This window comes from Siniperca chuatsi, linkage group LG17, assembly GCF_020085105.1.
Source record: "Siniperca chuatsi isolate FFG_IHB_CAS linkage group LG17, ASM2008510v1, whole genome shotgun sequence".
In the NCBI taxonomy this organism is placed as follows: Eukaryota; Metazoa; Chordata; class Actinopteri; order Centrarchiformes; family Sinipercidae; genus Siniperca; species Siniperca chuatsi.
Window position 1 is genome coordinate 2,974,015 of NC_058058.1, and position 21,026 is coordinate 2,995,040.

Genomic DNA, 21,026 nt, shown 5'->3' on the forward strand with positions numbered 1-21,026 from the left:
CGGTATTTGCACTGTGGGGACGTACAGTATCAGAGAAGAAACACAGCAGTATATGTGAAATATGTTACACTATTTAACGATGACTGAAAACCAGCTAGTCACCAAAGCTTCTGATTTTGTCCAGTTAGTGTGCTTCAGGCTGAATGTACATTGGTGTTTGAAGTGAGACAGAGAGAAGTACTTTTACAGAAGTCATAAAGATGACCTCCCTCTTAGAAAGACGGACTGGTGAAGGAGATTGTTTAAATTTCGCTGTATTTTCCAGATGTGGCTGATAATGAGGATTAGCGTTTGATTATAGAACCATTTGCTGACTCACAGGATCTCCTTAACTCTTGTTTGTCATCTCGATGTTTCACCTGGTTTGGTTTGTTTTCACTTTTCTCTTTCAGGGTGAGATTTTTCAAACGTACCTCAGGACTGTTTTTTTTTTGTCAGCAGCACAGTTTGTGTTTCTGCCCACACAAAACTGAATAAACTTAACAGTCTTCACAGTCAGAAATAAGTAACGAACCAAATCCAATTACTGAAATAATCAACATGTGTTTGTTGTTTTTGTTCTCTCCATGTTGGTGGTCAGGGTCTACTGGCAACATGTCAAATATATTACTAAGAAATACTCATTATCCACAAAACACAAGACATTCCCTTCTACAACATCATCACAGAGAGCAGGTGGAACATTTTAATGAGTTAAAGAGCTTCAGCACTGTGCCAAGTCAATTATTACAGCTGAAGCTTAACTAAAATTACCAATATAAAACAACATCCAATACATTTATTTACAAATACAGAATGCATGGGAAAGCTAAAATTAGTAACTGCTACAGGAAGGGAACATGTGAATATCCACTTGCTCAGTCATTACAGCCAGTTCTGAATGTATCCAGGCCCTGCGCAGGCATTCAAATGAACTCAAACTGTTCCAATGCAAAATCCATCATTTTATCAAGTCCCAAGAGCTAATTTTACAAAATATTTAATAATAGCTAAAAAAAATAAATAAACAAAAAATGCTCTATGTCTTTACACACAGTTAAAGGTGGGGTATGTCATTCTGGAGAAATCCAAGTGTAACGTAACGTAACTAACGTTAGCTAGGTTGCGGGTTAGCAAACTGTCGGAGAGGACGAGACGGTTTCCCAGAGTGAGCACAGCAGCTCCAGACAGCGACGCTCACAACTCTCCTGCTGCTATAGCTAACGTCACAACAACAGCATGTGGGCATGTCCGTGGGCAAGTCATTTAACGTTACCTGACACACAAATCATGGCTGGAACAGTGCTGTGTGGCTCGGTCCGAGCCGCTTTGTTTATTTCCCATTCACAGAGTCAGGGCTGTGTACAAACACCACATTTGTCACACACCACCAACCATGGGTCTTCAGCTAGCTATAAGAAGAAGCTAGCTCGGGATTCTCAGTACAGACATCATGGCAGAGGCCAAAAGAGATTAAAAAAAGACCAACTTTCAGTATTTGATGTCAATATTTAAAATTTTTGAAGTTTGATACCCAGCCATAAGGTTTAAGCAGCATTTTTCAGTTTTTCTGCCTACTTTACCTCCCTACCTCCCTCTTTATTTCCCACCCATCCAAACCAAAAACAGGATAACTTCACATCATTTCTCTGTTTCTCCATTTCTATGATAATTATTTACCAGCTGCACAAACATAAATCCTCATTTAGCTCTATTGTGTTGAGAGAACAAATACCTCGAAGCTCCCTGAAGAAACACAGGGGAACTGCATTAATATGTGCCTTTTATGTGACGTTAACGATGGCAATGTTGTTGTTGGAGGCCTGAAGGTGATGAATAACAGTCATTACCTTCCTATTTGGAGGATGACGGTGTATTAAAAGTCAATCTTACCTTTGAGGTGGTGACTGAATGGTGGACGGGTGCAATGGAATCGGGGCCGCACCATCTGTTGTTTGATGTTATTTTGATGTGTTGGAGTGTGTTATCAGTTTTAAACTAATGGGAAAATACACAATTATTTCTGTTGGCGCTGAGCCTGGTGGCTGCGGAGAATCAGAACCGAGAATATAACTTCAATGATTGCGAGGCTGTTTTATGGAGGTGACTTTGGTGCAGAGTCATTTTTGACAGCTGAAGTAGGAGATAAATACATCAAAGTACAGCATACAAAAAAGAACTTCATAAAGAGTTACTCTAGAGGTAATCTGAAGACAGGGTTAAAGTTTCTTAAAGGCCAATCGAGGTCTATTATGCAGTAGCTCTGTAACTTTTCCTTCCACATCCAATATTTTCAGTATATAAAGTTTGACCGTTACTGTCAGATTTATACAGATGAAATCTCTCCTAGGGTGGATCGCAGAACTTTATTCTAAATTCCAGATCCCAAAGTTTACAAAAACACAAATATGCCGGGCTGAATTACAGGGAAGTTTGTATTAAATGCTAAATAATAAATTAAGAATTTTGTACATTTAATGGTGTCACAAACTGAAAACATTCACTTTTCTCCAGAGTTTTTTCTTGGCAGAGTGCAAAAGCCACTGAAACAGTATTGGAATCATCCCAGGGCATTACAAATCTCCACTGAAACTGCTGTGAAATACGGCCTATGTTGAGTTTCACAAATTAGAGAATGTTTTATGTGATTAAATCTGTATTTTTATAGATACATCGCTGCAGGATTTCCAGTCTGTGTTTCTTCTGCTAGAAGCTCTGTCATATCAGAGGTGGACAACACTGAATGACTGATATCTGATATTTAATAAAAGGCCAGCTCATTCGTCAGCTGGACCCTCTTCTAGTGCACAGACACATGTAAGGTCCAAAGAAGCCCATCTGGCAGGATTCAGGCAGACAACAGTGGAAACAGTGTGAAACCTGAGAGTGTTATTGTATGTTTTAGCATGTCCTGTGCTTGTGCAGGCAATTTGTATTAAATTGGATAAAACCTGCAGAAAAAATTTGACTAAGTCACCAAAAATGACTTCAAATGAGACAACAGTTTTGTGATTAAGACAGTATGACTGTTCTCAACACCTGATCACCTGACAGTCTAGGGGAAAGACTCTGTTATACAGAGTACAACTACTGACGTCACCACTGAAGCCAGAGGTCATTGTAGAAAACATTTCAAAAGTAACATTTAGAAACTTGGGTTTGAATGTCATTTACATCAGCAGTGTCTCATGGAGACAGCAGCCTTCATTTGACTTCATTTTCACACTCCCACACACATACACACACACACACACACACACACACACACACTGAACTTCAAATAGAAGCACTTGTTCTGTTTATTGTTTCTATGAACCAATCATCTCACAATCAGAGAAGATGCTGCAGGCGCAAACAAAACTTCATCACAGAAACCTTGATGAGAAGAAACTAATTTTTCTATTCTCTTGACCTTAAAGCTTACCTCTCAGAATAGACACAACAAGGCGTAATTACTGTCATTCCTGTAACAAGAACATCTCATCCCAACACACTTGGCAGCCATAATACCGACCTTTTGTCTTTTTTCCCTGTATTTTACCTCACGCAGCGAATGTAAATGTCACCCGGACTGCGATCCGTAAGCCTTCCTTGTCAACAGAGTGGCTCAGTGTCTGCCTGCACAGCTAAAACTCGTCAGACTGTCAGCACGTCTCTGATGGGATACAACAATATCTTTGTCATCTCAGGCTGCTTAGGGATTCAGAAAATTGGACACTCTCTCTGCGCTGCATACTGAAACTCCCACTAATAAAAGCCTGCGAGTATGAATGAGCCGTCGCCCCCCCCTCCTACCAGCGCATATATGCGATGTAGGAGCTTGATGGGAAAATCTGAGGAGGAGAATCACATCACTGGCATATATTATGGTATTATGTATCCCACTTTCCCGTTGATGTAGTGGTAGTGATGCAGTTACGTTTAAGAACCTTGTCAGCCTCTGCTTAAAATCCACAGAGCCAGGAATGTGGCAGGAGAGGAAAGGTGATCTTATTTCAGAAAAAGAAATTAGTTATGCAGCTAGACCATAATAATTATAATAATAATAAATACCAACAAAAACACTTTGACTGAAACAGGACTTTTCGTAAAGGAAACCTCCAACATCTTGGGAAATTAACGTATTAACCATCTTTCCCAGATTCAGAATTGAAGATCAATATTAGTTTTATCTTTGTGTGCCCACTGCAGACAACGGGCCAGTTTAGCATAGCTTAGCATAAAGATCAGAGGCATTAAAAGTGGTAAAACTAGACCTTCCACTAACTTCAAAGTTGTCCGTTTTATGTTTTTGAGATGCTGCATGCAGTCACTGAGTCCGTAACTTCAATGCAGAGGGATCCTAAAATGTTTGTATTGGCACATACAGATGTATTAAATACACAAAATGTAAAATGTTGTTAGGAGAGGTATTTCTGAGTGATACACAATCCAAAAGTAGCTCTTGGTATGCCACTATGGTTTCACAGGCACATGACACTTACAGTATTAGCTGTCTGCAGTTTGTATGAAGACCATGGACCACCTCATGTGTTATTTGTGTCAGTTTGTCTGGATTTATTCTCAGGGTTTAGCACCACAGGAGGTTCAGTCACTGGGTTTTGAAATTACAATATTGAAAATGAATTCTGGCACATGTTTTGCCTTTGACTAGAGGGGGAAACATACTGAAAGGAAGATCAAGATAAATACGTAATACAACAAATGTTCCAGGCTGAACTCCAACTTCCCAACAGTTGGATGAATTACTAACACCTATGGCATGTGGGTGGGGTATGTAGAGTACAGGGTGTAGACTAAACACCTTAAGAAAAGAACACCTTAAGTCGTTACAGACCATGCTGCTGAATACTCACTGAGCAGCGACTCGATGATCACTCTGTAGGCGCTGGCGTGGCGCTGAGTCAGCCACTGGGCGCACAGACTGGTCATCCTCACCTGATATACGCTCAGGTTAGTGACCCCCAGGTACACTGCAGGAAGGAAAAGAGAGAAATCATTAATGGAGTGTTTTTCCTTTTCAGTAGTTATTTTGACAGAATTCACAAACACATTTATAAATGCAAAAAAAGATTCTGTAATTCATTTCTTGAATACTCCCTTTACTCTGAACAGTGCATAGTTTAAACCGCAAATATATGCGCCTCAATGGCGGTCAGTCTATGATGGTCACCAGTGGTGATATTATTTCCACCCTGACTCCACCCTCTTTGCTTAAATGATGATATGTATATGATATATAGATATAATATGTTATGACTCTGAAACACTGACAAAAATAGCGCTGAGATGTAACTCAACAAACTCTAGTCTTCTTCTGAACTTATTATAGAGTAAGCATTCTTCTCTACTCGTTGCTGTAATAATAAAACCGTATATAACTGCACTGAGCTCACATCTGAGAAACCACACGCCATCGTGTTTGCAGATAACAGATTTAAAAATGTATGGCCAGTGGGCTTCAAGGACACCGACGTGCGAGTCATTTACAGATGGAGAAATATAGCTTCACTGTCTTTGCTCCAGAAGTGCGACTTATGCACACACTCACAAACACACAAGCAAACCAACACACACTTATGCTAATGGTATGTATGCACTTTTTTCGTCCGACTTCTGAAAGCGTCACTTGTTCCAAGATCAAATACATTAGCATGCATGTTTCTGTGAGTCGGTAATGGCCTTGTACTTCACACTATATTTTACATTCACTCTGACAAAACAGAACATTTTCCAGTTGAGCCAAATATCTAATCTGCATTATTTTGGACTCTGTACAAATGCATAATGTATCTCTGCATAATGTTTACATAAATCTCCCCATGTGATTTAATTAAAATCAGCATCTGAACAGCATATGCAGTGCAGATAGTGGGAGACAAAATATCACAGTAGTTGTGACTGAAAATGCTGTTATTGGTAATGTGCCTATACTGTAGCTACTTTCAAAAAATTCACGCAGAAGAAAACTTTGAGAAATATCTGTAGTAACATTGATACGTCCAGTACAGCGTCCACATTACCGCTGACGTTGCACCAATCCACCTTTCAATCTCACGTTTGATCTCCCCCTCACTCACGAACAAGACCCCAAGATACTTGGGCAGTAACCTTTTAGCAGCAGAGTGGCCTCAGACTTTCCTGGCCCTTCACACTCGTCTGCAAACTGCCGCAGTGCACACAGCAGGTCGACGTGTAGAGCCGGGTATCACCGCTGATTTCCCAAATCGATTTGAGTCCGCTTCACAAGGTCCAAATTTGATTTGATTTCCGATTCGATTCAATTTGATTCAATATCAATTCTGTTAGGGATATTTCAGTTACAATACCAATTTTGCTTCGATATGAAAGAGATTCTCAGAGAACTAATGCTGTAAATTGTACAAGGAACCCTCTAACTTGATGTATTATTAAAAACGTTAATGTTTGCATTAAGAATTGACCCTGCAGCGTTTACCGGCAACAGTCACAGGTCAGGTGATCCGAGCTACAACTATTGATTTCATTAATGACTGAAAAGATATTAAGAAATAAACTTGACATGTAAGGTTGAAATAATGCCCCTTAATTGCATTTCTAAATGTTGTGGTGTTATTCCCACGTTAAAAGAGAAAAAAGATATTGCACCCTTGGTACGCCTTCCGATCCGCGGAGCCCAACTGCAGCCGGAGAAAGCTTCTCCTGGAGAGGAGTAACCAACACTGGTGGCTGGGGTCCCGCTGCAGCTCGGGGGAAACCGGCTACATCCCAGCCTCAATACGGGTAAACACCACTTTCTGACCTGGGCTGTTTTTATTCTCTTTTTAGCTACCTAGCTAATGTCAATCTACTTGTCATAGAAACAAAACCCACGGGCAGCTATGTGGTCACAGGCCCCTAACGGGGTTAAAGCTTCACGCATCCATGGGGAAAGGCATATATTAAAAGATCGATCTCGCGATTTTATGAAGATTGATTTGAATCGGAAAATAGATTTTTTAAAACCCAGCCCTACTAACAAGTCCATTTTGGAGCAGTCATACAGCATCTTTATTGTTTTTTAGCCATTTGGACATAATGATTAGGTCTTTCTTTTGATCAACAAATGTTATGTTGTCACACTTAAACATCTCTATATCGAAGTCTATGTTTACGGAAGCTCACTTGCTTGGTTTGCTCTCAGTCAGCAAATGAAATCCATGAAGAGATCACAAATGATCAACTCATGTGATTAAGCTTTAGTAAAGGTAGGTCAATGGCAGAGACTGCCAAAAATCTAACAAAAAAACATACAATATCAGCAGCTATTTCTGCGGATTGTTCAAGTCTTGATGACTTACACATTCTGGGCTTGTGCAGTATCTTTTCACTACAGCAGACATGAAAAGCATCAGTATTGCTAAAATGCCAATGTTCATCCACCACTGTTTAAACTACACCCACTAACTGTAAAATTGTACACAATTTAAACTAAAAGCTAAGTGAAAAGGTATTACAGGAAAGTCAGTGTCCTTTTTGTCCTCAGCAACTGTGATACTTGTGGTGGTGTGTGACATTGAAGCATCAGTCCACTCATCTCTACTGGTCCATTGGCTTCATTAACATGCTGCTGAGCAATATGACAGACACTCCATTCACCTCCTGGGATCCCACTGGCCTCACATCATTATACTCTCTTTTCAACTCCACCCATCTCTCGATCTTTCTTCTTCCTTTCCACATCTTCGCCAGGTTTAGTCTCCTTCTTCTTTCCTCTTTTTCTTTGCCCTAACCCCCCTCCCAAACTTGTCCTTCAAATCAACCAAGAAGTGCTTAATTGTCATGCAGACGAAGGAAACTGTGGCTCCAATGCAAAGTGACGTGCCTGAGATCCATTTAAAGCTACATGTTCGGGCAATTGGCTGACACTTGCATTGAGAGCTCTTACCCAGAGAGAAATGAGAATGGATAGAAGGGCGGAGGTTCGGTCTCTTGCTTAAAGGACACTTCAAGAGGACACATGGTTTTTGACGGTCGCTTTGGCTGTCATGGAGATCAAACCAGAGACCTTTCAGCTTCAAAAAGGGCTATTTGACCAATAGGCCAGCCTGAGGTGAAGTGGTTAATTATCATGCAGGAGAGGGAAATCCAGGCTTCTACTCAAATGATTGCACTTGAGAAGCACTGATTGATCGAACTGGGCCAGACACTCAAAGAGCCTCGGGAAGTGTGCACGTCGCCGGTGAGATAACTTAAATCTGTTGCATCTACAGTTCATTCCAGGGCTGGGATGTAATTAGGTGAAGTTGCCATTGAAAGTGTCAGATGAATATCAAGGTACTGATATCTGCAGGTGTCTGGCTGCTTCTCTGATTAGATTAGGGGAGATTGACTTATTCACTTGTATTCAAACAGGTGGAATGGACAGAGGAGACCAATAACACAGAATATAAATGATCAGGTTTAGAAAATGCCGACCAAACAATTAAGTTACTGACAACAAGATGATCTGAGAGCAGTATGAGGTCTGATGAGAGTTTATTATGATGTGGACAAAGCTATCTTGTATTTTAATATTAGTTTTTCCTTGAATCAAAATTCTGCAAGTTGATGGACGTTAAAGTCACGTGTTTCCCTTGTTGCGGTAATTTCTAATAATGTGTTGAAGCAGATCACTCCACTGGCTTAAAAAAGTGACACTTATTTAATTTGTCTAGTTGATTTATTTTGGTTAAAGTGAAATTAACTCATCCTATATTTAGATTTGATCGCTTCTTAGAAAAACAGTGTTACTGCTAATTAGATATAAAAATAGATACTGTTAATGTAGTTGCACAAATTATTAAACACTATTGTGTAATGAAACACATAAATTATTGGAATTTCTTAAAGGAACAACCACTGAAGGGAAGAGGATGGTAAATGTACAGTTTATGGTGGTGCAACTGTAACTTTGCCAACAAAGAGAAATAAAGGAGGACGGTGGTGCTAACGAGGCAGCCGCTGAAAACTCCTCCATGGAAATCTTTTAATCAGTGGTTCTGTTTACAGCGACGACGGTCACAATAACATTTTCAAGAGCGTATCCTATAATTAGTTGGGACTGCTGCTAAGAGCATCAGATGGGTATGGAGTTCACGTCTTAAGTGTTTAACTGGCGGTTCTAATTGGTGAAAAAAAACCTTTAAAACATTTCAAAGACATTTTGCAGTTGCATCCAAAAATGTCTCTCCAACTGCAGCTGGCACTGTCATGGAGGTCCAGCGGAAAACAATCTTTATAAAAATAAAGGCTAAAACCAGCCTTCAGCAGCTGGGCAACAAAAAATGATAAGAGATGAAGAGTTGATGTGATTGTAGTCATGACGACTGATGTTATTTGCAGTTTATCTAAATGACTTGGAATGTGCAATTGTGGTGTAAACTATGGGGAAACAATTTCAAGTATTCAAACAGGGATGCAGTTTGATAAGGTGAAATATAACTGAGCAAATGAGATTTGGAATAAAACAAAGCTGGGTTTATTATTCTGAACATACATACATAATAACTTTATAGAAAAGTATGTTCTGTGTAATCTGTCAAACACAAAAAGGTCTTTTTGTGTTCAGATTAGAGTTTGTATTTTGCCATTTTGAAATGTGCAGGTACGCTGCTTTGGAAGAGGAATTTAATTTAAATTTGTCTTGTGTGCGTGATCTGAAGGAAAATATGTAAATTTTCACTGACCTTTCTACTGCAAAATGTATGATCTTTTATTTTGTAGCATACAGGATGAAAATGATTTGATAGATACAGTATGGATGATTCACAACAACTAAAATAATTGTTTGATAATAACTCTTAGAAGTTGGTAAATTACTTGGAGAAAGCATGGCTGCTGGGAAAGAGAGCAAGGTATCAGTAAGATGCATGTATGTTTTTTAGTCCTTCTATTTTGCTGGTCATTTTTCTGTACAGGGGGCAGAATGAACTTTGTGACAAACAGCACCAGATCGACGCTGTGACATCAAATTAACGAAACAGAGGATGGACTTACGGGTCTTGGCCCTCCCTGAAAGAGCCTCGCTGGATCCAGTGGTGTAGGAGGCGATGACCTTGACACTGTACTCCGTCCCGCTCAGCAGGTTGACGATCAGCATGGTGTTCACGTCCTCTCCCACAAAGGTCTCCAGAGCTGGTCCAGGGGCTGCAGAGGGGCAGGATAATTGAGGACACACATCAAGGAGGAGCAAATGGTCAGTGAATGGAAGGAGCACAGAGGGGTGCGTTCAGAGACGATCATTAGCTTCAATTCCAGTGAGCAGGAACTGCTGGAAGATAACTCGGTGATCGAAAGTGCAAAAGTGACACAGGCAGGAAAATGACTCAAGAATATGAAAGAATATGCAGAGGAAATGTACCCTTGCGCGCACGTGTGTGTGTTCTTTTAGTTGTATATATGTGAGATTCCCACATCCCACAGACTGCAGTTTTATGAGAAAAGGCTTTCCTGTTTAGGTTTGCGATTTGTGTTTACATTCATTAGTATTATGTTTAGGTTAGCTAAGAGGTTTCCTAAAAAGAAATGTTAACTGAATCATAGAAAACAGAAGAACTGAAACTGTTCACGTGTTCTGTCTTCGTTATCATTACTGACAACACGTGTTTGTCTCTATGTCCATACATGCAGCGATTGCAATTCATGTTTCGTTTTTAATTTTGATTACATTTTTTGATTAATTTTAATCATGTTTACTTTTCCTGAAACTTAGCAGAATCAGACATGTTGTACCTTGCTGTTTAAGGCACAAACACAATATCCACACCAACTCTTATAAGAAAATGAGTTTGGCATGGACTGTACTTACGAGTCATTTGAACGGCTCTGAGAAGGACGATGACTGTTGGTGTGTCCCTCAAACCCTTAAGAACAAAAAGCCTAGGTTTCCATGATATCTGCTGCAGATATTCATGATCTCCAGAGGAAAACTTCTAATCTTGTTGTCCCCCTGACCTTTCCCCTAGTGCAACCATGACACACAAGGAACAAAAATCCAATGCAATTGACCGAATATCTTCATGAATGTATACTCCCCAGTGGAATGCAAAGCAGTGGAGTTAAGAGTAAAGTTCATGGATGAACCTTTTCTATTTCAGACACTCCATGACCTTTCATCTATCACTTTTAGTCACTGCTGATAAGAACAGGAAAATCCTCAATATAACATATATAGTATATATATGTATTCCAGCAAACATATACATTGTTGTGTGTAATAAACATATATCCTCTAGCTGTGACTAAGGGGACTTTAGACTTAAGTCTAGTTTTTAAGAATAATGTAACTTAATAATTTACGAATAACGCTATAACCTGTTTAAATGTCCTGGTGGAATATGTAATATTGAAAGCCATCAGTAAAATGTAGTTTAGTTTGATAGTTTCTTTTGACAGTTCTTGTGTGTGAGTGCATGTGTGTATAAATTACCAGATACAGGCTGGTAGACGACCCTGTAGCCCATGGTGGGTGAAGGCGGAACGTCCCAGCTGATCCTGAAGCGGTTGTACCATTCCTCTGATACCCGCAGGTTCTTAGGAGCTGAAAGAGGAACTGAGGAGAGAGCAGAGAGACTGAATTTTAACTGAATTTCTGAAATGGTAGCAAAATAAAATATGGATCAGTGCACGTTTCCATCATCTACATTTATGCAAATACAGAGTATTCAACAGGACATGAAAAGATAACACAATTAAAAGGTGGGGTATGCGATTCTAATCCAATACATGTCTTTTTGTCAAATTCAGTAAATATCTCCTCACGGTCCGCTAGCTGTCCGTTCAGTGTGTGCGCTGAAAAAACCTCCGGTGTGTGTACACAGCCCTGACTCTGTTAATGGGAAATAAACAAAGTGGTTCGGACCGAGCCACACAACACTATTCCAGCCATGATTTGTGTGTCAGGTAGCGTTAAATGACTTGCCCACGGACATGCCCACATGCTGCTGTTGTGATGTTTGCTATAGCAGCAGGAGAGTTGTGAGTATCGCTGTCTGGAGCTGCTGTGCTGCTCTGGGAAACCGTCTCGTCCTCTCTGGCTGTTAGCTTCACAGCAGCAACTGTAGCGGCAGTTTGCTACCCCGCAACCTAGCTAACGTTAGTTGCGTTACTTGTCGTTGTTCGCTCTACACCATGGTATTTGTCATGGTATTGGATTTCTCCAGAATCGCATACCTCACTTTTAATCAGTTTTTTAAATGAATTAATTTGGCCCTTTTTATCCATGTACATCCTGTATTGTTTTTTATTTTATTGAGGTAGGTGACATGCAACAGGTGGGGGGGGGGGGAGACATGGAAGGCAGGAACTGGAAGGGGGAAAACAGAAACAAAGACAAATGAAATGAAAGAGCAAAAGAGAAGAAGGTTTAAGAAAGGCAAATACTTTCCAAAAATGTAATTCTTGGCATGTCAGAATGATTAAAACGTGCTTCATTAAAAGGAAACTGTCATCACAGAGCAGAAGAAGAAAAGTTCAGGGACAAACTGGAAGGACAGAAACCAAGTTGGAAAGTAGAAGATAAGAAGGATGAAAGTTTGATAACACTTAATAAAATTTCAACAGTCAGCGCAGTGAAAAGTCCCTTTGCTGTTAAAGAGTGTGCAGCTGAATTAGTCTGTCAGAAAGATACTAAATCCAGAGCCGTTATCACTACGATGACAACTGGGACAGAACTTTAAAAAAAATGGAACTAATGGCAGGATGGTATTAATTTAAAAAGTCGCTTTCTTTGAGGAATGTGTGATTTTCAACCTATCTGAGCAGTCCACGTGCATTTGAAACCTCTCTGCAGTCAGTTCTGTTCCTTCTGAACCATGATAGAATCAAATCGTCTGAAGATCCCTTTGGTTAATGGGAAACGTGAGACTTTTTGAGGTCTAAATCCCAGAGTGAATCTGCTGGCTGTTTTGTTGCACATTTAAAATGTTAAAAACTTCCCATCATTCTCTCCATGTTCCATCATTCCTCTCTAAGTATTCATCCTTCTCACCATTTTACGAGCTGAAACCTACAGATTATACCGGCTCTTCTGCCTCATTTTGCCTCTTCACCTTCTGTGGTCGTTCACCATTAAAAAGCCAATCATCCTCTCTACTTTCAGCCCTACCACCTCCTCTCAGCATCTGCTGCACGCTCGTATGTTCAAATCCCCATGTTATACTTCTGCTGCATTATCTATCTTCACTGTGCCCTCGCTGGTCCAGAAAATTACTATCATCCTCTGAGCTCTTTCCGCCATTTCTCACACTTTGTCTTCACCCATCAGGCCTAACCATAGAAACTGGATATTTAATTCAAAATTCAGTGCTTCTGCATTTGGAGGCATATCTTGAGCCCGAAAGAAGAACTGATCGTGTGATTCTCAGAATCCCAGAATTTGTGTGACCGGTATCATCATCTATTGTCACTTTGACATTTATTTCCCTGCTAAAAAACGTTTCCGTAACCTCCTATATCATCATTCAGTGGTCATCACTTCCTTTACAGGTTCAAATTCCCAGATTATGCTAGCTGTTGTGTCACAATATTTTTCCTACATTTCTAAAAACCCTGTCACTCCACCTGTATTCTTGGCCATGTTTTCTCTGTTTCTTCCCACCATCTTTTCCTGCCATTTCCTTCTGCGGTGTTTTCCACCTCAGCCCATATATCGACCAGAAATCACAGAATTTATGTGACCTTATCAGTTCAAGTCCACAGATAGTTTTCACTAATATTTTTAAAATCATTTCATCATTAAATCCCTGATATTATCCTGCCCTTTCCCGCCTACTGTACATCTTCCTCAGCGATCATAACGTTTCTCATATATTCAGACCCCCCTTTCATCCTTTCGCACTTCTGTCAAAGAAATAAACTTCTTTCCTCGTCCCGAATACCTAAACACGTTCAACATTTGTCTTTGAGTAATTTTTTTTCTCCTCAGCTTTTGGTGATTGAAAATTGTCACTTAACTCTGACTTGAAGTTGAAGTCCCCAGATTGCATTTACACTGCTATCACACTTGACTTCTGTATTATAACACAAAAAAAACCTTCAACTTCTCAAATCTAAATCTTCCAATTCAAAAGTCAAGACATCCTCTGTTGTCTCTTTTACACCAGTGAGACATCAGCTCATTGCTTCAAATCTCCAGATGACTGGTCACAATATCTGTCCCACCTTAGAGGGTAAAATGAAAATCAACCATCTTCTGATTCTCGGTCATACCTCTCTTACTGATTAACTCATCCCACATAATTTAAAATGCCCACTTTACACTGACTTTTCTGTCACATTATAGATGTTTTTTCTTTCTTTCACCACTGAAAACTCTGTATTCCCCCCACACCTCTCTCAATGATATACCCCATCCCTCAGTGCATCAAACCCACAGATTATTCTGCCTCTTTTGTCACATTATCTATCTTCAGTTTGAGGCTAAAAACCCAATCATCCTCTCTGCATTCCCTGTCATGCCTCCCTCAGCGTTCATCTCATCCCTCATAGGTTCAAATCCTCAGATTACACCGGCTCCCTTTGTCACATCATCTATCTTCACTCTAAAAAACCCAATCATCCCCCCTCTCTGCATTCTCTGTCGCTCCTCCCTGGGCGATCCTCTCATACCTCACTTGCTAACAGGAACCATTCATCATCACCGGGTGTCAGAGGCACAATCGTTTAAAAACCGGAGAACGTCGTTAGCGTCTGCTAATGTGTGTAATGCGCTACACAGGGAGACATGATGGGACGGAGTGGAAAGATGAATGACTCGAATTTGGCGTTTCCTGCTAGCTGAAAGTCGAGTGTTTGCGCTGTAATGCACTTGGCAGCAGAGAAAATCATTAGCCTCCGCTGGCGCATTCACAGCAGCATTCAGTCACATTTAACAAAAGGGAAAATAATGCTTCTGACATATAGCTGTCTTCAGCTCCACAGTAAAGAAAACTGATGTTGAACATTGAGCTACCAAGACAGGTTGCTATCTCTTTTAACTCCCCTGAAGTTGTCTTGAGTGTGATGAGCTGCACAGAGACGCAGGATGGGTTTAAGCAGAAAACACCTCTTGTCTGAGAAAGCCTCGATTTAAATACATTTACAAGTTAATGGAGGACGGAGGCCTGCTAAAACATATCAATAAGTTTTAGGGGGGGAGGTAGTTGCAATTATAGTATTTTCTTATTTATTAAGAATTATTAAGAAATATTACAATAGATATTACTGTCAAGTTATTGTTTTAAACTGAAGGCACAACTCCAATATTCCCAACAGACTATTTTTAATTGCCCAGATGAATGAATATCAGTCACAATACAACTGAATCACTAAAACATTCTGCATCTCACTTTTATCTAAAAATGCATTTAAATAGAGAATTTAATCTTTGTTGTTTTTTCCACTTAAGCCAAATAACCTCATAATGAGGTCTCAAACTATCAGGGTTTCCCCCTTGTTTCTCCAGGGGTTTATACTTTGATAGAAATTATCTTTTTAATTTTTTTGGGCGACAAAAAGAACATCCCCTCAATCCATCTCCACTCCCCCTCAGGCCACAGTCCTGCAACATTTTGTTCAGCAAACCAGACTTCCTAAAGAAGATGAATAGCTAACAAGTTTCTGTTCCGCTTACATTGCAATGTTTGTTTCAGGGTAATGAGAGTTTAGTTTAAGACAGCTACCGTGGGTGGAAATAATTCTTTCATCTTCATTTCACCTTTTAAGTCTTCCTCTTAGAAGCCTGGCAGGGGTTAGGGTTTCATACACCAGCACAAACACACCTGATGCGTGTAATTGTGTACCAGCTCATTGTTATATGTAATGCTGTTTGTCTGATTCCTAAACTTTTTAAAATTAAGGGTGCCACTCCATTTTGTTTTCCCTTTTAAACCAATAACTAGTTTTGTTAGCTACATAGGGGCAGCAAGTTATGAACACAACATTGACACCTTTGAAGATGATAAGGTGAGCTTGTTAGCAAACATTTGCTTATGTATACATAAAGCAGTTATGGAGCACATGAAGTCATGTTTCTGGTCACCTGGTGAATGTTAGTCCAATATTGTATATGTTTTTGGTCTCTACCAACTCCAACTCCTTCATAGCGAGTTTCAGCTCATTGTTTAGCTGTCCGGACCGCAACTTACAAACTACTGTTTTGGTTTGTGGTCGCATGCAGTTGTTTTCAGTGGAAAAAAACTCTAAAAACCCACTGTACACTACCTGCTCAGCACTAAACATCACACAGTTAAAGACTAGGTGGTGAACATAGTGGAGCATTGAGCAGCTAAAGAGCCAGATATTTCCCTCAGGAGTTGGTAGAGACCAAAAACAGAGCTAAAAGAGAGAGAATATTGGACTTAGATTCATCAGGTGGACACAAACACCACTCTAAATAACAAACTGAAGATGAATATGACTTACGTGTTCGTCCCATTCGAGACGCTGTCGGTCCGTCTCCGTCAGGGTAAACAGCAGTGATGGCAACTTTGTACTCCGTATCTGACAGCAGAGGCTGCAGAACCAGGCTGTTCTGACCTGTGGGCACAGTCCTCTGTAAGCAGAAACAAACTGAAGTTTAAAATTAACATTCAGGTGACAGAAAAACTACTGTCTGCAAAACTTGGCACAAATGCCATGATTTTGATCAGGTTGTAAAGGCAAAGTGAGAAAGAGTGGTCTGTTTAACATCGTCTATAAAGTCATTATGGGTGGCTGTGACTCAGGAGGTTGAGCGGGCCATCCACTATTCACAGGGTTGATGTTACGACCCCCAGTTCCTCCTGGACATTTTCCACATGTCGTGGGCAGGACACTGAACACCAAATTGCTCCTGTTGGTCAGGCCATGGTAGCTCACTGCCATCGGTGTGTATGAATGGTAGGAATGAGAGAAATTGTGTATAAAAGTTATAAAAGTGTGCAAAATCTATTTCACATAAATTTTTTAAAACATTTCTCCTTTGGTCTGTGACTGACGTGGTATTTCACCTCCCAAAGTTCAGCTGACATTGCACTGTGATAATTTGTGTGATAACTTTTTCGATTATGTTGATGAAATTTGTGTTTCTGCAGCTAAATCTCTGTTCAGCCATGTCAGGCTGACTACCCAGTTCTTGTTTTGTTTATTAAAAGAAAAAAACAGACGCATAAAGCACTTTACAGGTAAGAGAGTCAGGGAGGATCAACATGGATATTTTGTGATTTAATAATTGTTTAGATCATTGCTTCTTTTTTAAAATCACATATACTGTGAGATCGAACAGTGTCAGATGACTTTCTGATGGCAGATGTTGAAACAGCATGACAGACTCCACACACTGCAGAAGAAACCCATGCTGATACCTTTAATAATAATAATAATAATAATGCATTTTGTTTGTATAGCACCTTTCAAAACATAATTATAAAGTGCTTCACAACAGCAAAATAATAGTAATAAAATGACAATAAAATAAAGGCTTGTTAGGGGTAAATGGACTGTACTTATATAGCAACTTTCTAGTTTTCCGACTACTCAAAGCGCTTCATATCACATTCACACACTGATGGCAGGTGCCAACTTCTCATCAGTTCAAAGAAATTAACTAAGCATTCACACACACTGAAGGTACAGCCCTTGGGAGCAATTTGGGGTTCAGTGTCTTGCCCAAGGACACTTCGACATGTGGGCTGGGGGAAGCTGGGATTGAACCGCTGACCTTCCAATTGGTGGATGACCTGCTCTACCACTAAGCCACACCCACCTCTAATTCTAATACGCACAGGTAGCCAGTGTAATGAAGCTAAAATTGGGATTTTTTATAATTAGTGAGGAGTCTGACAGCAGCATTTTGAATTAACTGAAGTCTGGAAAAGTTGTGTTTGCTTAAGCATGAGTAGAGTGAGTTACAGTAGTGTAGACAGGATGTGATGAATGCACAAGTTCTTGGGAGACAGAAAGAGCCGGATCTTAGAGATTCTATCTAACTGAGTAAAACAAGACTGAACAATTATTTTAACATGCTGATTGACATTATGATTTTTTATTAAAAGTGACATCAAGATTTCTGCAGCTAGTGGTGATACTGGTGGAGAATGAACCAAGTTGTGGTGAGATGTGATTATGTGTGGTGTCAGAACCTATGTGATGACTTGAGATTTGTCTGTATTCAATTGAAGGAAATTTTTCGACAGCGAGAACAGAACTTCATTTTGGCATGCCCTGAAAGTAATTGGTTGTTACTGGTGGGGTAAAAAGAGAAACAAAGCTGTGGGTGATCTGCATAAAAATGGAAAATGATATTCTGTCTGTGGATTATGCACCCTAGTAGTAACATGTAAATGTAGAAAAGCATGGGGCCAAGGACAGACCCCTGAGGTACTCCACAAAACAAAGATTCCATGGAAGATCTGCAATAAACAAAAGCAACACTAAAAGTCCTATTTCAGAGATGCAAACCCATGTTTTATGATGGTCAATTAAAATGTAATGATCTACAGTATCAAAAGCAGCAGTGAGCTCTAAAAGGATTAAAATAGATGAGAGGCCAGAGTTAGCTGCTACAAGAACATTGAGCACTTTGAGGAGTGCAGTCTCTGTGCTATGGGGACTTAATAGGGATTTCCACTTAAGGCTGAAGTTTGTTCTGAAAAGAAAATTGTTTTTTTGGAAAGTTTTGTCAGTTTTTGAGACGGGACTTGCAAAGGCCAACGAAAATGTAATCTTACAATCACAAAAACATAACCGGCCATGTTCCTGCAATACTGAAAAGGATCTGGAAGAGATTTGATTTTGGTGGAATTCCTCTTCAATGTCTTGTTTATCACACACTTGTACCTCCTTTTGGACTGATTCTTCAATGAACTAAAAAAGCTAATTAAGAGAGTGATTCTAAAATAGTATTAGCCTTTTAATGGAGGGGAGGCACTGAGAGTTGCTGCAGTGAGGTTTGAGGTTTCAGCTGCTGCAGAGGTTAATTGTGTCCAGGTTTCCTAGTCACCTGTCTGTGAATTTGGCCTTTTGTTAAAACTGATCCCTTAATGACTCATCTGTCCATGTGAACCACCGTTCTCAGACTGGAGAAAAGCTAATCTGCTTCTTTACCCTGCAGGCTTCTTTTCTCTCTTCATTTTTGCTTCCAACTTCTTCTGTTGCTTTCTCCCCTTTGTTTTCACTCACTGCTTCTCTCTACATCTGCTGTTTATGAATTATAATTACTTATTGATTTATATCATTATTTCTTGCCATTTCTCTCTATAAATCAGTATCACAATGGAACTCTTTTTTTTAATGGCATATAGTGTATATATTGTGTAGAACTGAAACTTTTAGATGTTTAATATGTAAGTCGATGAATCAGCAACTTTTTAAATAATCATTCATTCATTTACTAGATCCAGCTTCCCAACTGTGAGGATTTGCTGCTTTTTTCTGGTTTATAACATTGAAAAACTGAATTTCTGTCGTAGCGGGGGTGTTGTATGGAGGTAAGTGGACCCAAAAGCAGATGACGAGGAAGCAGTCTCAAGGTGAAGTAGCCGGAACTTCCGTGTTTATTGTGGGGTGGTATGCAGGCAAGTACAGGTAGACAAAAGGCAGACAAGTTACCGGCTAGCAGAGGTGAAAGCAGTGGCGTGAGTCCAAGGTAGAAAAACAGTACACAAGGGAGCAGGCAAAATCCAAAATCCAAAAATCCAACCAAGGTCCACGGGAGAACAAAGAATCCAATATAAACTCTATAAAGTCAAGGCTCGGCAAGGACCAACACCATGTGTACAACAATGATCCAACAGAGAACAAACAAAAGACCCAGACTAAATACCCTAGGGGAGGTGAGACAACGAGACACAGGTGCAAACAATCAAGGGAGGGCCAACAATCAAAACTGGAGGGAAAACACAGGCAGGAAGTAAAACTGCACTCTTCTGGACCGAGATGTCTGGTGTTCTTCCAGGGATCTGCTGTAGCCACTCCTCCAGTTTGGGGGTCACTGCCCCTAGTGCTCCGATGACCACGGGCACCACTGTTGCCTTCACCTTCCAGGCTTTCTCCAGCTCTTCTCTGAGCCCCAGGTACTTCTCTAGTTTCTCATGTTCCTTCTTCCTGATGTTGCCATCGCTTGGTATCGCCACGTCAACCACAACGGCTTTCCTCTGCTGTTTGTCAACCACCACGATGTCAGGCTGGTTCGCCATTACCATATTATATATATATATATATATATATATATATATATATATATATATATATATATATATATATATATATATAGTGTGTGTGTGTGACATTTTTCTGGAAATTCAACTGAAAAACTGTTTTAAAATAAAATATAAAATGGTCTAAGCAACTGGAGGTCAAAGTAAGAGATGCCTCAGCAAACAATATATTGCAATATCACCCAACTGGCATTCAGAATTTGATGGTTTTTATGCCTGTCTATAAACCTGGGATGTCCAGTGGTTTCATACACATGACTGAACACAGTTTTTCTTTTGCTGCTACAATAACAGATTAACAGTACTATGGTTGTTATGTTATGGGTAGGAGAAATCTTTTAACATGTTAAAGGCTGAGTTGTGTGTGTGCATGGAGACAAACTCAGTCTTTTCATTCCTCTGTTTCTCTCTACCACAGTCTTTGTGTCTGTCTGCCTGTCTCTCTCTGTCTGTCTCTTTGTCTGTCAGCCCAGTTTGCATTCTGAGCATGAACAGTCTAGCCTGGCTCCATCCACAAACCCTCTACTTCCCCCCAAAAAATATACTTTCTCAGACAGACAAACACTGCGGGCCTTGACAAATCAATTTCAGCCCAGGCTGATGAAAAAGGCAGCAAGTCTCTAAACTGTCACTGAGCTACACAGTTGGAAGAAACCACCTTAAGCTACACTCCTTTTACTCCACTTTGGAAATGCAAACATGATTTCATAAAGTATTTATAGGACTCAGAAACCCAATATAGTTTTGACAGAGTCTCTGTGCAGGCCCAGAATATTAAGTTTGATCCCCCTGCGACTTTGCTGGAGCGGCAGTGCTTGAAGGCAAACTGCATGAGGAACACAGTCAAGTACACAGGTGATGGGAGTCAATTTA

The 21,026-nt window shown here is 40.1% G+C and overlaps 1 protein-coding gene across 8 annotated transcripts in view; it reads right to left on the reverse strand.

Moving 5' to 3' along the window:
* Window positions 1-21,026, reverse strand: part of LOC122864185 (collagen alpha-1(XIV) chain) — a 216,780-nt gene that overhangs the window by 117,342 nt on the left and 78,412 nt on the right. For all 8 annotated transcript variants that reach the window (XR_006375160.1, XR_006375159.1, XM_044171364.1 and 5 more), the window contains 4 exons: window positions 16,381-16,510; window positions 11,408-11,530; window positions 9,976-10,125; window positions 4,836-4,952 (listed from right to left, as the gene is read on the reverse strand). Coding sequence is in view for 6 of the 8 variants with exons in the window: in XM_044171364.1 (XP_044027299.1) it covers window positions 4,836-4,952; window positions 9,976-10,125; window positions 11,408-11,530; window positions 16,381-16,510 (520 nt within the window). In the remaining 2 variants the exon portion in view is untranslated. The remainder of the gene's footprint in view (window positions 1-4,835; window positions 4,953-9,975; window positions 10,126-11,407; window positions 11,531-16,380; window positions 16,511-21,026) is intronic.